The sequence below is a fragment of the Arctopsyche grandis genome, chromosome 2 (assembly GCF_051622035.1).
Source record: "Arctopsyche grandis isolate Sample6627 chromosome 2, ASM5162203v2, whole genome shotgun sequence".
NCBI lineage: Eukaryota > Metazoa > Arthropoda > Insecta > Trichoptera > Hydropsychidae > Arctopsyche > Arctopsyche grandis.
In genome coordinates, this window is record NC_135356.1 from 12,931,031 (window position 1) to 12,946,832 (window position 15,802).

The window sequence follows — 15,802 nt, forward strand, 5'->3', positions numbered from 1 at the left end:
AAAACTTGTTGCTAAAATAAATTTATTTGAAATAGCTTCTACTAAATAGCTAGTCTACATCTATTTTTGACACAAATTTTATTTTATTGGAGTGCATATAATATATGCATAAAATACAACACAGTTTATTCATTATTCAATAAAGCCATTGGCACAAATATTAAACTGAAAGAACTTCGCAGTTTTGGAGTAGGCATATCATGTTCCTTCCATTTGTTTATACTAGGATCATATTCCATAATTGATGGTGAACTCGAACCTAAAAATGAGATGAAACATTTATCAAAAGAATAATTATTTTATAATCATAAATGGTACTACATATGTATAACACGAGGGACTTTTTGTTACATTCCAACATACATATGTATGAACAACAATAATAATATAATATATAAATGTGTCTTCATAAAAATACTCGGATGATTTTTATATTATTTTCAAACTCGAAACTAAAATTTTTGGACACGTGGGCTCAAAAAAGTGCGTCACTATTATAAACTTTATGGAGACATAATAATGTATGTCTCGTTTATGTTAATCAAAATGAGAATGATCCCATGAAAACTCACCTATGCAAAGAATTCTTCCATCGAAAACTACTGCCCTGTGTCCGCACATAGATCTAGGAAGACTAGCCACCGATGTCCAGGTTTGAGTCTTGATGTCAAATCGCTCCACTGAGCTTTCGATCTTTTTAATAGTACGACCTCCAATTGCATAGATGTGATCTCCCAGTGTGACAGCCTGTAAGTTGCAATATGAATATAGCATTCGGAGAACACCTTTAACGTTTACAATTTGCGTTTAAAGGTCTGTTCATACCTATCCAGCACGACCCGTATCCTGCGAGTGCGGATAGTATTCTTTGGTACATTATATGGACGTATATGTCATACTCCATTCGCGCATGCGCATTTACGCATTCATGCGCGTCCATATAGAATGTACTAAAGAATACTGTCCGTACTTGCAGGATACGGGTCGTGCTGAATAGGTATGAACAGACCTTAACACGTTCAACCCGGCGTGTACCACCGGTGGCCACGCGGATAGTGCTATAGCAGACTATAATTTTACGGTTACACTTCATTGAGTACCCCAACACTAAAATTCTAAAGATTTGGGGACAACTCATTATATAAAGTGATTTAATGCCGTCACGCGTAATTGGGTGCCGATACGCGTGACAGTGCCGCCACATGGGCAAATGTATGAAATCATGCGCCGGGCTGAATGTGTTAAATAAATGTGATAAAACTAATAATTACGGCAAACGACATTCTTTCCACTTTCATTGGTGGGGCGGCAGTCCATTTATTTTGTCGTCTATCATATATTTCCATAGTATTGAACACATTTGTACCGCTATATCCTCCTATGACATAAACTTCCATTCCTACTACTGCTATTTCGTGACTGTAACGTTGGGTCGACATGGCAGCCATATAAGTCCACGTATTCGTACCTGGATCATACCTTAAAAAATGAAATATTAATCGATATTTTTTATTTTATTATAACATGTATAATATTTTACGTTAAACGAGATTCCTCGAGATAACGGAAATATTGCATTGACAGTACTGTGAATATGCACTAACCTTTCTACAGAGTTCAATGTATGTTCATAAGATTCAAAACATCCCCCAAAGACGAAAACTTGACCATCCATCACAGCAGCTTTAAATGATTGCCTTGCTTGTTGAATTTCTTTCAATTCTGTTATTTCTTTTGTCATAAGATCCAAACAGAAAACCTGTGATAATTATGTATGTATACATATATTGTATATGTTATCCGTGTTCACTCCAATTCGTTCATAAACATACTAATTAATTCATGCACGAACTATTGGTTGTAGTTTAAGTGCAAACAGGCGAAAGCTATCTTCAAATAGACTCGCCGGTTTCGCGTGAAAATTATTAGCTGTTTAAAACCTTTGAGATGTTAAAACGCCAAGTATTTGAAATGGGAAATCCTATGGAAACCTCATTACAACGTTAAATTTAACGTACGTGCGTACCTACAATTACAAATATTGCAACCCAGAGTAAGCGTCCATACATTTAGCATAATTAAACTTATGCCTAGTACATATAGTACATATAGCCAGCAGCATAGCTCGGTCGTTAAGCTTCTGCTTAGCGTCGAGAGGTGCCGGGTTCGATCCCATGAGCTGACCTTGATTGAAAAGAGTATATCTGTAGTGCTGCTGGTTAGACCTGGATATTTGTGACTCCAGGTCGATCGTTTCGTATCAGAGTTTGCCAATCTGATTTCATTGTTGAAACGGTTCCCGGTAAAATTGGCAAAATATCCTTCCTACCTACTATGTCACCACTATTTGAGATTGATTTATGTACAATAAAATGTATGTACAATTCATAGATGTCTCGTTAACTTGCGAGTTTTTCATTGTCTCGTAATTCAGCGACTTGAATAATAAAAAAAATGCTGCAATGTTTGTAATTGGTCAGGAAGGCGCATTGGGGTTACCTGTAAGGCCTCAAAATCTAAATCTCGAGTTCGAATTTTCGCATGATCACAAAACTTCATCTATTGTTACTACGTACATACATAGATAAAGTAAAAATAATATAGATACATTTAGATTTTTTCAGTGACCACCGCATCAGAACATCTTTCAGTAATCTTTAAATAATCAAAAGTTTTTTGAGATTTTCAATGGCATAGGATTTCAATTTTACCATTTATAATTCAATTCCCAAATGTCCCGATCAACATCTCTACAATAATTAGTGCATGAACAAATTATTCGTTTATCAAATTGTTCTTTTGTGTACACTAAAACTGGCCAAGTTGGTTCGTGAATATGACACAAGACCTACGACCCAAGCTCTCTCTATCTCAGTTTGAAATTATTGGGTTAAGCCACTTTTTTGCTTAAAATATAATATTCCAATTATCGTTTGAACTAATGATACCTTGTTGGTAGGTTCAATTAAAATAATACCGCTTATCATCATCAGTTTGTTATCCAACAAAACAGTTTCAAACCAACAAGTATTACTGTTTAAATTGTAAAATGTAGACCACTTATTAACAATGGGATTCCAAGTTTCAATTTCACTAGAATTCTGAAAGTCATCAATAAAATAATGTTTAAATAAATAAATTTTATCTAAATTAATCAAAATAATAATTCGTACTGTGCGATCCATTCCTCCAACAATTAACATTGTTTCTTTGTAGATATTTCTACGTGTTGGAACTAACCAAGACAGTTCTGAACCCATTTCGGGATTGTAAGACGATTCTAATACATCTAATAGCAGTTGACAGTTATAAAATGAATCGTAGCAGAGTGGCTTCACTTCTTTTATTAAAAACTGAAAATTCAATATTGAATTTAAGTTTAAAATTAGCCAAACGATTAAAACAAATTATTCGTAAAACTGGAAAATATCAATTACTTCAATGGAAAACTGTCTCCATCTGATGTGTTTCATCAGGGTATTTAAATGCGTCTTCCGAGATTCATAGTCATGTAGCACCCACATCTTCAACCCTGTAAGTACCTGTTCTTCCATTATCACATTTAATTCATCAAACTGTAGCAATTCACACAATCGATCACAACTTATATTGAAAAATTCTTCTCCTTGAATTACCTAAAATAGCAATAATTTCCCTGTCAATTGCAATGAATTTAGTGTGCACACATATATAATGATAAAATCTGACATGGTATATGTACATATATGTATGTAGTATTGGAAAATGAAACATGTAATTTCAGCTGTAATCAAAATCAATATAAAACCTATGCACCTCTAAATAATTGCTTGCAACATAAAACTTTGTTTGCTCAAATAATTGCAAATATCCATATTCTTTTGCAATGTTTTCAATGAAAAAAACATTTTTGCTATCTATAATTTTCTCTAGGTACTTCTCACAATATCCTTCAAGTTCACACGCCTGAATCATTTTGCAGAATTCAATTATGTTTCGTATTTGATCTAATCTCATGTCTGAAATAAAAATAAAAGTGGTATGGGGTATGTGCTATATTAGTATTTTATAAATTGGTGTCTGTATGCATTCTTACCGACTTGTCCCAAGTAAAAAAACTTTATAGCCTTCTTGACAGACTCGGCAAGAATATCTTGACTTCCTTCCAGAATTATTTCAGTAGTGGTAACATTTATGTTGTTTTTAAAAAAATCGTTATTGCTCATCAGTATTAGCTTATGTGTAGGGAATCTGGAAAAGCGCAAATTTCACGTGTCAGTCTTAAACTCTTAACCAGTGTATACTAAATATAATTTTTCTGTGTCCATGTCATAGAGGTAATATGTATGTATGTATGTACATATATACCTCTTAGGTCCACTGTGTAATTTTAATTTTAAATGTGCAATCATTATTATTTTTTGTTACATACTATTTGAGGTTTACTCAAATATTATAAGAAAAAATAACGTATTTCACCTTTTTTTTGTTGAATATTGACCTTTTAAATTTGCATGAAAAATCTAGCACACAATTTGTATGTACATATGTGCGTATGTAAATATTATTTACAAAAGTATAGCTAACCATACTACATAAATATATCAACATTAAAAGTAAGATTTTTTTGTCAAAAATACGTACATAATTGCATGTCCTTTACACATGGTTTGCATTACACATGCAAACCGGTGCAAATAGGAAAAAATTTCGCGGAGCACTATTCAATAAAATCACGGATCAATGGCTACGTTTACACTACCGATATCTACACCCGATCCCATATTGCAACCTGTGGTTGCTATTTAGGAACTGGTTATGGAAAAATTCCTAAATATCGGGTGGATCGGATGTAGATATCGGTAGTGTAAACGTAGCCAATAAAAACGGCTATTTAACAAAGAATTTTGTGTATTAGGGTTGTCAACTGGGAAGTTAAAAAAGGGGACATTTTTCAAAACTATTTGATTTTATTAAAAAAAATAATAAAAGCTTGAAATCTATAATGTCGTTATTATTTCGACAAGTTCTCCTACATTTCTTCAAATATGGGATACACCGTTATCGATGACAGTCTAGCAAGGATAAATACAAGGTTACAATTTTAGTGAAAACACTCCAGGGGGGTGATTTTGAGACATTGTGTGCTGGGCGTTCCATAAACATGCGCAAGGCATTCCACATTTTTTTCGCATGTTAAAACTATCTAAAAAGAAGCATTTGCCACGTTAATCGCTGTGTGTTTTCGCTCTGGATATAACATTTCGGCTTGCTCATATTTCAAGCAAACATACTACTCTGGGAGTGGTTTATTTGATGAAAAAATAGAAAAGAATTATAAATATTTTAAAAATATCACGATCAGGTCAAAAATGCAAGAACATTTTAAACTTTTTTTCCAGTTTCTTGATTCGTATTGTGCGGACCACCACTTTGGTTAGCGTATTTGCGGACCACCACTCTAGGTGGCATTAGATGACGTCATTGCCATGAACACGTAAATGATTAAATACAAATACATACTAAACATGATATGTATATGTTATATGCATATGTATAATAGAGAATGATACGCTCGTTCGTCATCATTACAAGGTTTTATCCGGCTTCGCTCTGTATTTGTAATACACATAAACCGCTAAAACATGGCTGATCTGATAGTAAACATTCTATTAAATTTATTTGTATAGTTTTATTTCATATATTTTTTTTTGAATATTCATGTGTTTTTTTATTAAATTTAATGTCACGGATTCTATGAACCAAAACTTACATATGTCAAAAAAATATATGTATAGACTAGATGTTTTACCCGGCTTCGCTCAGTATTTGTAATATAAATAGCGTAAACATAGCGAATCTAATAGTAAATATTCATTTGTTTTTTTATTAAATTTATTTGAATCGAAAAAAAAAATCGATTTTGACATGTTTACGAAATTCCCAACCGACAATACTTGCATATAAAGTATCTTTCGAAATTATATAGTGGATAAATTATATATACATTAATAAGTTATAATAAAATATGACGTTCGATATATTATGTTATAGTTATAAATATTAGTCTGTTATTATGTTTGCATGTTTTAATTACTAATTTGCTATTAAATAAATAAATAAATGATACTGACCTATTTTTACCGACTATCAAATCGACATTACACAACGAATTTTCTTCATAAAAATTGTACATTTGTTTTAAAATAGTTACTGCGCGTCGACCTCGAAGAAGCTCATCGTTGATTTCTGTCATCTTTTACGTATTTTTATTATATTTTGATTTATAAAACAATTTTAATAATTTTCCGATTTTGATGACACCGATGATAAGTTTCACAGATGCGTCAATGCAAATCCGACGCTTGGAGCCAACTGGTATATATACTACTGGTACATACATATTTACATAAATCGAGGAAGCATTCGCTAGGGTTCTCAATTATTCGTAGTTTTCGAATATACTAATATCGAATAAAAATTGATGAAATACTCGTATTTTTTATTTCTGAGAACCTCAAAAGCAAATTTAAAGTGGGTATTATGTATGAGTGGGGGGGTATTACACTATCGGTTCGGTGATTATTCCGCACAAAGCGATCTTGCAAATGTCACTAAAATATCGATCACGGATATCTGAAACATCTGAAACCTGAAAATTCCATCCTTCGAGATTTACCCACGCCAAATGTCATACTAACGCGAACTCGAATACCAGATAATCCGTATTCGCGGCAAGAATTATCATTTGCGCAATCGAAATGTGCGAAATAATTCATTTACCCACACTACGTGATTCTAGTATCGCGTATTTCAAAACAACCCGGATTCGCTACTGATTATCACCAGTGGCGTAGCTAGAAATTTTGGGCCCTGATGCAAAAATTACGTAAGGGCCCTTTGATTATATTTTATTTAAATAAGGGCCCCTTTGTAAATTACGTAAAAAATTACGTAAAGGCCCCTTGAAATAAGTTTATGTACATATTTTACATAATAAATATTCATATAATAGAGAAAATAATAAAATAATCTAGAAATAAGCTCAAAAATTTTAATTTTAGTGTTCTTGTCAACAATGTCACCAGTGATTTTTAAACAATGTTCTGCGGAGTCATAAATGCTCTAGTAAGAACAAGATATCAATAATATTTTTGAAACGTCAAACATTTCATCTAAATAATACGGTGCTAGCAAAAACTAACGCTTTTAAATCTTTTGGGCTTTGCACTTGCTCTTAGGCAATATTTGAAGAAACATTGAAGTTAGTATTTCTTCTCGAGAATTTGTATACTTAATGCATTTTTTTAACATTAAATTTGTATCAGTATTTTTAAAAGCTTTGAACCACAGCCTTTATTTGGTTCGGTGATTATTCCGCAAAAAGCGATCTCGCGTAATTCACTAAAATCTCGATCACGGAACATCAGGCGCCCAAAAACACGCGAAATATTGTACTAACGAGAACTCGAGTGCCAGATGTTCCGTGATCCAGATTTCGGTGACTTGCGCGCAGAGCTGTGGAGTCGGAGTCGGAGTCGTGGAGTCGCGGTGTTTTGGCCGGAGTCGGAGTCATGAAAAATGAGCGATTCCGACCATTTTTTCTCCGAACTTGAAGTCTGGCTTCGTCATCCTTATATGGTGACAAAAGTATTGCAAGCAAAAAACTTGACTCCTGGTGAATTTTACAAGGAGTGGATGAGCATTATTTTTCGTGTGTCTAAAATTCAGAATAATATTATTGAAATAATACTAAAAAAACGGCATGCTATTCAGAGAAAAACATTTACTGGATAATGATATTCTATTGACTGGGATATATGTTGACCCCATGGTTTGATCCATATTCACAAGAACATATAAATAGAGCTATGAATGCTCTGTTTGAATTAACGTATGAAAGGTCTTCGAGTGGGAAACGAGACGAAATCAGGCAGCTTTGATCAATCAATACTTGAATTATCATCATCTTCATCCGACACCACTGAATCTGGAGACGAATTTGAAAAACATCTCAATGAACAAGATGAAATAAATCGTCCTCGTTTGAGTCCCAATATAGCAGACGAAGGAGACTTTTTCAAAATTTAAAAATGAATTTTACGATGCATTGAAAATGGTGGAAAAAATTGACTGAGCTTATAATTTAAATGTTAAAATGGCAATACAGCAGTATCCAGAAATCTTAAAAGATTCAGTGTCGATCGTTACAGTATTTCCGCCAATCCAAGTATCCGTAAAGCGGTTATTTTCCGCTCTTAAAATCCTCAATTCTGATTTGAGATCTTCTACGAATACAGATTTAATAGAAGCAATGTTGTTTTTAAGAATAAATTCAAATAAATAATTAATAAAGTTTGATCTTGTTTTATTTTTATGCCTATAACATGAAAAATATTTGCAAAAGTAGAAAAACAACCTGATAAAATTTAAAATTTTTGAGTCGGATTCGGAGTCGGAGTCGTGTTGTTAGTAAATATCCAATTCGGAGTCGTGTTGTTGGTAAATATCCGAGTCGGAGTCGTGTTGTTGGTAAATATCGGAATCGGAGTCGGAGTCGTGATTTTTTTTAACGACTCCACAGCCCTGCTTGCACGAGATCGCTTTTTGCGGAATAATTAATCCCTTTACCCCTTTATAGGGGTAAACGGACTACTAATCATATGTGAACCAGTCACAAGACAACCGGTCGCTCTAGATCAGTCACACGTGATCACTCGTCAAACTAAAACTTGTCACGAGAAAACTGGTCACACCCTAAGACTGGTCACGAGAAAACTGGTCACATCCTAAAATCGGTCACGAGAAAACTGGTTGACCGATTTTAGGGTGTGACCAGTTTTCTCGTGACCAGTTTTAGTGTGACGGGTGATCACGTGTGACCGATCTAGAGCGACCGGTTGTCCTGTGACTAGTTCACCGGTCTCCGTGACGGGCCGGAATGTGAAATTACCGAAAACGCAAATATCAGAAGGCAAAGATCGAAAATCGAAAGATCTTAAGTCGAAAGATCAAAAAAAGGGTGCATGGTAAACGGTACATACTCACTTAATTTGCGCGAGCAGGATACAACAGGAACAAGAGGAACAGGCTTTTCCTCCCGTATTATTGTGCGCGCGCAGAATACGGGAGGAAAAGCCTGTTCCTCTTGTTCCTGTTGTATCCTGCTCGCGCAAATTAAGTGAGTATGTACCGTTTACCATGCACCCTTTTTTACATACCTCTTTTGTTTTTGATTTTTCCACTTAAGATCTTTCGATTTTCGATCTTTGCCTTCCGATATTTGCGTTTTCGGTAATTTCACATTCCGGCCCGTGAGGTAGACCCCTAGTACACATATGACTAGTAGTCCGTTTACCTTATAGCAGCGGTTTCCAAACTTTATGCTACTACGCCTCCCTAAAAAAAAATTTTTTTTTGCGCCTCCCTACTTTTTATTTTTTAATAGATATTATAATATAGACACGTTTTAAATAATAAACCTTTATTTTTAAAAAAATACTGAACACTACAATGGACAGAATAATAAAAAATAAGGGGTAAATGGACTATTCGTCACATTGGGGTGGTCACAAAGACAATTTTTGCCATGAAAATCGCGAATACACAATATTTGGCACTCAAGTTCTCGTTACTATGATAGTTATCGTTAGTATGATGGACTTTTCGGCTGCCAGATGTTCTGTTATAGAGATATTAGTGACTTTGTGACGAGTAATTTGTGACCAGTAATCACCGAACCAAAATAAGGCTTATAGGCTAACATGATCAGTCGACTATTTGTTAATGGCAACTCTGCAACAGATCTTCCGACATTGACAGACGGCTCTCTGACAGCTGGTGTCGCCGTATCTTCACCTTCGACTCCAGTCCAATCAAGTACATACTATTTAATTGCAATACACTTTTAAATGATAACCTGCACTGTAAGGGGGTCTGCACACTTGCCGGATCGTCCGGTGCGGCCCGCAAGCTGCCGGTAGCCGTTCCGAACGATCGCGGCCGCATTGAGGGCGTAAACCGCAATCCGCCTCGATCGTAACATTTTTTAAATTTCGTCCCATGCTCGTCTCTTTGCCGTCCTATCACTGTAGCTTTTGTCTTTCAAGTCCCAAAGGCATACTCTACTTTGGACCGGTGAAAAATGAATCGACCGGTGTTGAACATCGTGTAGTAATCGAGCTGTACACGAATGTGCGCGCCGACGACCGACTGAAAACCGCACCCTGAATTGAAACATCCGCAGAAGCCTGCGGTTCGCACGACCGCATAGTGTGGCGGCTATCGCTCATTTGTATGAAAACGGACAAACGGGAGAACTGCACCGGTCTGGTAAGTGTGCTGACGCCCTAATACAACCATTTGCGATGCGAAAAAATTTTTTTTTATATGTATTTCAATCTCATGTGCAATATCGCGCGTTTCTCTAGGCCCCATATGGAAAAACCGTCTATCGACTTGCGTATCCATATGGCCACATACTTCCAAGTGTTGCAATGAGCAATCCTATTATTTCCGTTTTAGCATCTTTTGATTTTCTGCCGGCTTAAACTCAAATTTTCATCCTATTGAGATTATGAGGTTAAGATTTAATACAGATGGTGCTTTTTGTGCAATGTAACCTGCTCTCACTGATTTTATTTCTAATGATTTATCCAGTTTAATTGTTGTGACGAATCCAATAAATGGATATCCTCCCCCTTAGTTTCTAGCAAATTCGAATTATTAGCATCTCGAATTTGTTGAATCTTATAAAATGCTGTATATCATAAAATATTGATATATTGTATATACAAATATACTCTATTGTATTATACTCTATTGTATTGTCCTGTTATATTTGAAAATCTAACTATATATGTCGCTTTGGGGTAATTTCTGTCATGGCAAAATAAAACAATACATATAATGTGAAGTTTAATTTTCCAGACCACGGTACGAAATGCAAGCGAATTGATTTATTCGAACGGACTTTTCAGAGGGCCTTTATAAAAATCAATACATAATGTATTTCTCGCAAATTTGCTCTGTATCATAAATTTGTTGATTGTCTCTATTTGTATTCTATGTACTGTTACGTTTGTAAAATTATTACTTATGTATAAAAAATTGATCTAACCATATACATATGTCGTCTTGGGATAATTCCTGTTACGGCACATGTGATGTATGTTTGTAAAAATAAATAAATATATGTATATGTATGGAAGTGGTATTGCACCATCGCGTAACTTGCGTTATTAGTTTGATTTTTGATTTTTAAATGCTTTTTATTATTACGAAATTATGTTCACAATACATCTTATATCTATGTTAATAGCTACTGATCTACTGATCATTTTCTATTTTACAATTTAATTTAATTTGGTTAGTAATCATAGTATTATATTATTCTAATGTTAATCTACAGCATAATAGGAAAAAGAGCTCAAAAACCTATTTACAATCCTTATACATATAAATGCTCATAATTACAGAGCGGACCCAAAGCGCGCTGTTCATTGTTCACATGTTGTAAATCCATTGTTAAAAGTTTGCCGAGCCTTTTTTACAAAGCATTTACAATAATGGAACAATAGACGGCGCGCTTCCGGTCCTACCTCTACTCATAATACATCTAATACATAATATTAATTAAAGACTCTCTAAAGTCGATAACCTAAAGCAGATTGTGTTTAGTTAATCTGTGTGTTATACCTGAAGGGTATAGACATTTTGTTGTAATCACCGAGACTCTTCACAAGTGTGTAGTATGGTTATTAGTGATTCTGTCATAGAATCTACTGGTTAGTTTGTTAGTAATGTCTGTAACAAACGGAATATTATATATGGCATGCAGTTTTTTCAAGTATATATGGGTGTATTATAAATTATTTTTAGGGATTTATTTTGTATTACTTGGAGCTTGGAAAGGTTAGTATTCGAGGCGTTATTCCATACAGGTGAAGCATAGGTTAAGCGTTATTAGTACATATGTACATATGTATGCTTATGCGAACGATTCTTTACTAATAACTCTCGTTATTCAATATATTTTCTGATTTACAACTTAAACAACCATAGTTGTTTCTTTTTTTTTCAGATTTCGTTGTATCTTTCGAAAGAGGAAGTTCTTTCGAACATATCATGTCTTCAGATTACAATAACGATTCGTCGTCGGATATCGATATGACCTCAGAAAGTGGTACCACGGAATCTGAAATGCCGACAGAACATGAAATGTCTACTGACGAATCATTGCCAGAATGCAATACGTTTAAGAAAGGCTATATTCACACCTCCTTACACGGTTGCATTGTTTGTAGAAGAGCCGTGAGCAAGTACATATATATACTGTTTGATATTATAGTACAATGACATTTGAATGTGTAAATGTGTTTGAAACGTGTTGTATTTGATGTATTTGATGTCCCCATTATATTGAATGTATGAATTGACTTGTGATCGCCAACGTGTTGAGGACTTCAGGAAGTGATGTTAGCGGCAACCGTTCGGAATACCCGACACGGCGAAAAGGTTAAGGTTGAAATATTAAGTTATAGTTCTACTCTGGAAAACGTATATTTGATTTTTCATTGAAAATGGAATGGATAATAGAAACCTGTGTATAATATTATCCAAACGAAAAATCGTTTTTGCAAATAATTTAAACGACTCTTTTCTTATTTCTTGAAGTCTTCTCATGGATGGTGTCGCATTCGTCGAAACGCGATTCGATAAACTACAGCACCATACTGCTATACAGGGTGTTCTGAAGCTAAGTGCAAGGCCTTAAAAGGATGATAGCTCATATCATTTAGAAAATTTTGAGCCATACATACATACTTTTCAGTACAAAGTTTCATATTTAGTCATCCTTAAAAATGAAATAAAAAAAAAAACCGTGAGACTTTGTGCTGAGGTATGTATGGCTCAAAATGTTCTAAGTTGTGACGCATTGGGGCAACCTGTCAGGTCACATTGGTCATTAATTTGTTATTGTTATTCTTTATCCATTTATTTATATTTATTATATAATCTATATATATAAAAAAATAATGTTTGTCTGTCTGTGTCGTATGCGTTCCTATACCATTCAACCGGTTGCGATGAAACTTACATGAGTTATTGTGTGCATGCCCACGATGTTTTCTGTAAAAAAATCCCACCCTAAAACGGGAATTGCATGCGTTATTGTGGCATTGCAACGCATGCCGGGTTAGTAATAAATATAATAAAATAAAAAAGTATGAGCTATCAAAGGCCTTGCAGTTAGCTTCAGAACACTGTATATTGCGATCTATTTTTTTTAATACTCTCGGATCTGCGGAACGATTTTTCGTACCATATACGGAGTTTCGGAAAGACACAATAATATTTTCTGTTTTCGGAGTTTCAAATATATTTACTAATTTTTAATACTAAGCAGCCACTGCAAAGCTACGTTTTTTTCAAAAATATTTTTAATCTTTTCAAAATTTGTCCTTTTTTATTCAAAATTTACAAGCTCGCCCAGGGGAACCAATCTTGTGCTGTTTCCATTAAATCCACCTCTATCAAGATACCAAGACGAACTTCGAATGAAAATGCTGGATATGAGGAAAAACAAAATATATTTTTTCATTGAGCCGATTATGTTTATGAAATGATTGTTTGTATAAAAATACTCTGTGTTGTATTTGAAGTACAATCGAAAATCACAAGTAATTATATGCATGTACAGTTGAAATGATTGTATAATAATTACTTGTGTTGTACCTTAAGGTTTCCACCGCATCCTAGGTTTATACAACTCTATGAAGAAATATAAGTAAGTATAAATTTTATATATTTTGCACATGTTTTCTAAAAATTTTTCACCATTTATATGCACCTATGTATGAATGTATGTATTGTTTAACAAAAGCTTTGCGAACATTTGATAAATTGTTTGTGGAATTTTAGATGATCGCATTAACTGTTGATTGCTTGTCTAACGACCGACTTTCATATATACTATACTATCATTTATTATTTTCTGCTTATATCACGCGACTTGTTGACGTGTAACATACCACTGAATCCATTGCTTCTTCATTTATAACCGAATGACTTCACATTGATATATATTTTTTTCACTTAAAATTGAATGATGAAAAGTCTAGACATGAAATGCTCGCATTTAATGTACGGTCAACTATTATTATAATCAAGGCTGTGGAGTCGAACGAAAACGCTTCCATATTTGATTTCAATGCATTGCTGAATGATTTGAAGAACATTCAGAGTGAGATTTTTTCACGACTCGACTCGGCACCGTTGATTTAGCAACTTTATATGTAAATTTATATATTATATAATGTATACCTGTGTTATATATAATGCTTTATGATTCGTGTTTTGATTTATATATATATATATACATACTGTATGTATGTATATATACACACACGCACACACAGAATAGCGCTATTATATTATATGTACGATATACATATCTTTTTCATACGATTTTTTACTTACTCACAGTTCTAAATTCGAGGAAGCCTACCGGTATGCTTTAATAATAATGACAGCATTTAAGGAGGACATCAGGTTGTTTAGACGGCTGGTCAGTGAGATTAAAACTGATATATGCTCATCGTGCTTGATGCTAGTGTACAAATACAAAAAATATCCCCCCGGAACAACAGTGGACTGGAATCACGTCAGTTGATATATAATATTCATTTGAAAACGTCTTTAGATTTATTATTTGAATTTTGAGTTCGACCAAACATTACAGATAATCGACTCGAGAATTCCTGGCGAAGAAAAGGCAGAGGCAACAATGGTTAATGTAGACCCTCTGGTACCACCAGCTAGAGAAGTTGAAAATCCACCAGACCAGCTCGATGACGATTGAAACACTGGATTTAAAAACGCATGTAATTATGTCAATATTGTATAAAGAATAGATATTTTTGTAAACGTGTACTCGATACACGGAAGACTGAGAAGGATAGTCATTTATATATAGTAGTATTTAAAATGTGATAATTAATATGATCAGTTTACATACATGTGATTGCTGATTTTTTTTTTTGTTTTTGTGAACTGATCGAATGAGATGTGTGAGCATGATGTTAAAATACATCAAATATTTGGCTGTGATTTAAGACGACCTTTGTTTTGTTTATTAGCTTGAAATATATATAAAAGTATATCATAATATTAGATGTATTTTGAAATTAAATTATACGTACAGAATTATAAAAAAATCCCAACAGTATTTAATGTATATATATATATATATATATATATATATATATATATATATATATATATATATATATATATATATATATAAATTAAATAGTAGAGAGTAAGACTGCAATTTATGGACTAATTTATTTGTTTATGTTAATTGTTATTAAACATGTTTACGTTTTGCTATACATATTTACAATGCATATATGTATGAATGTATGTATATATTTTATAGTTTATATGTTATATTTGTTAAACTACTGATTTTTAGTTACATATATGTATGTATGCTACCAGAAGATAGCATAGATGTTTATTTATTTGTCATGTAAATTTTTTTTAAAAATATACGCTGTACTTTGTTTTGTTCTAAAAACGAATAATGAGCTCTGACCGAAAAAGTCTTTGAATCTTGTGATTTAAGACGATCTTTGTTTTGTTTATTAGCTTGAAATATATATAAAAGTATATCATAATATTAGATGTATTTTGAAATTAAATTATACGTACAGAATTATAAAAAAATCCCAACAGTATTTAATGTATATATATATATAAATTAAATAGTAGAGAGTAAGACTGCAATTTATGGACTAATTTCTTTGTTTATGTTAAT

At 33.4% G+C, this 15,802-nt stretch overlaps 2 protein-coding genes and 1 long non-coding RNA gene across 3 annotated transcripts; 2 read left to right on the forward strand and 1 right to left on the reverse strand.

Moving 5' to 3' along the window:
• Positions 1–6: 6 nt before the first annotated feature.
• Positions 7–6,371, reverse strand: LOC143923002 (kelch-like protein 5). The gene is made up of 10 exons (XM_077446481.1): positions 6,114–6,371; positions 4,076–4,230; positions 3,796–3,998; positions 3,438–3,635; positions 3,174–3,353; positions 2,949–3,101; positions 1,605–1,759; positions 1,272–1,479; positions 573–747; positions 7–259 (listed from the first exon to the last, which is right to left on the reverse strand). The coding sequence occupies exons 1-10, from the start codon at positions 6,233–6,235 to the stop codon at positions 126–128; spliced, it is 1,683 nt and encodes a 560-aa protein (XP_077302607.1). The 5' UTR covers positions 6,236–6,371; the 3' UTR covers positions 7–125.
• A 3,372-nt stretch (positions 6,372–9,743) lies between these two features.
• On the forward strand, positions 9,744–12,838 carry LOC143922273 (uncharacterized). The gene is made up of 2 exons (XM_077445498.1): positions 9,744–9,858; positions 12,062–12,838. Exons 1-2 carry the CDS (start codon positions 9,744–9,746, stop codon positions 12,334–12,336), a joined length of 390 nt encoding a protein of 129 aa, XP_077301624.1. The 3' UTR covers positions 12,337–12,838.
• A 1,634-nt stretch (positions 12,839–14,472) lies between these two features.
• On the forward strand, positions 14,473–14,986 carry LOC143922754 (uncharacterized). The gene is made up of 2 exons (XR_013261643.1): positions 14,473–14,644; positions 14,723–14,986. It is a non-coding gene; the product is annotated as an uncharacterized LOC143922754 (long non-coding RNA).
• Positions 14,987–15,802: the final 816 nt, after the last annotated feature.

Coding starts and splice junctions, on each gene's coding strand:
- LOC143923002 (XM_077446481.1), bottom strand. CDS start 6,235: ATGACAGAAATCAACGATGAGCTTCTTCGAGGTCGACGCGCAGTAACT. Junction 3,999..4,075: donor TTTTTACTTGGGACAAGTCG/GTAAGAATGCAT, acceptor TTTTTATTTCAG/ACATGAGATTAGATCAAATA. Junction 1,760..2,948: donor TAATTGAACCTACCAACAAG/GTATCATTAGTT, acceptor TAATTATCACAG/GTTTTCTGTTTGGATCTTAT.
- LOC143922273 (XM_077445498.1), top strand. CDS start 9,744: ATGATCAGTCGACTATTTGTTAATGGCAACTCTGCAACAGATCTTCCG. Junction 9,859..12,061: donor TTCGACTCCAGTCCAATCAA/GTACATACTATT, acceptor TTTTTTTTTCAG/ATTTCGTTGTATCTTTCGAA.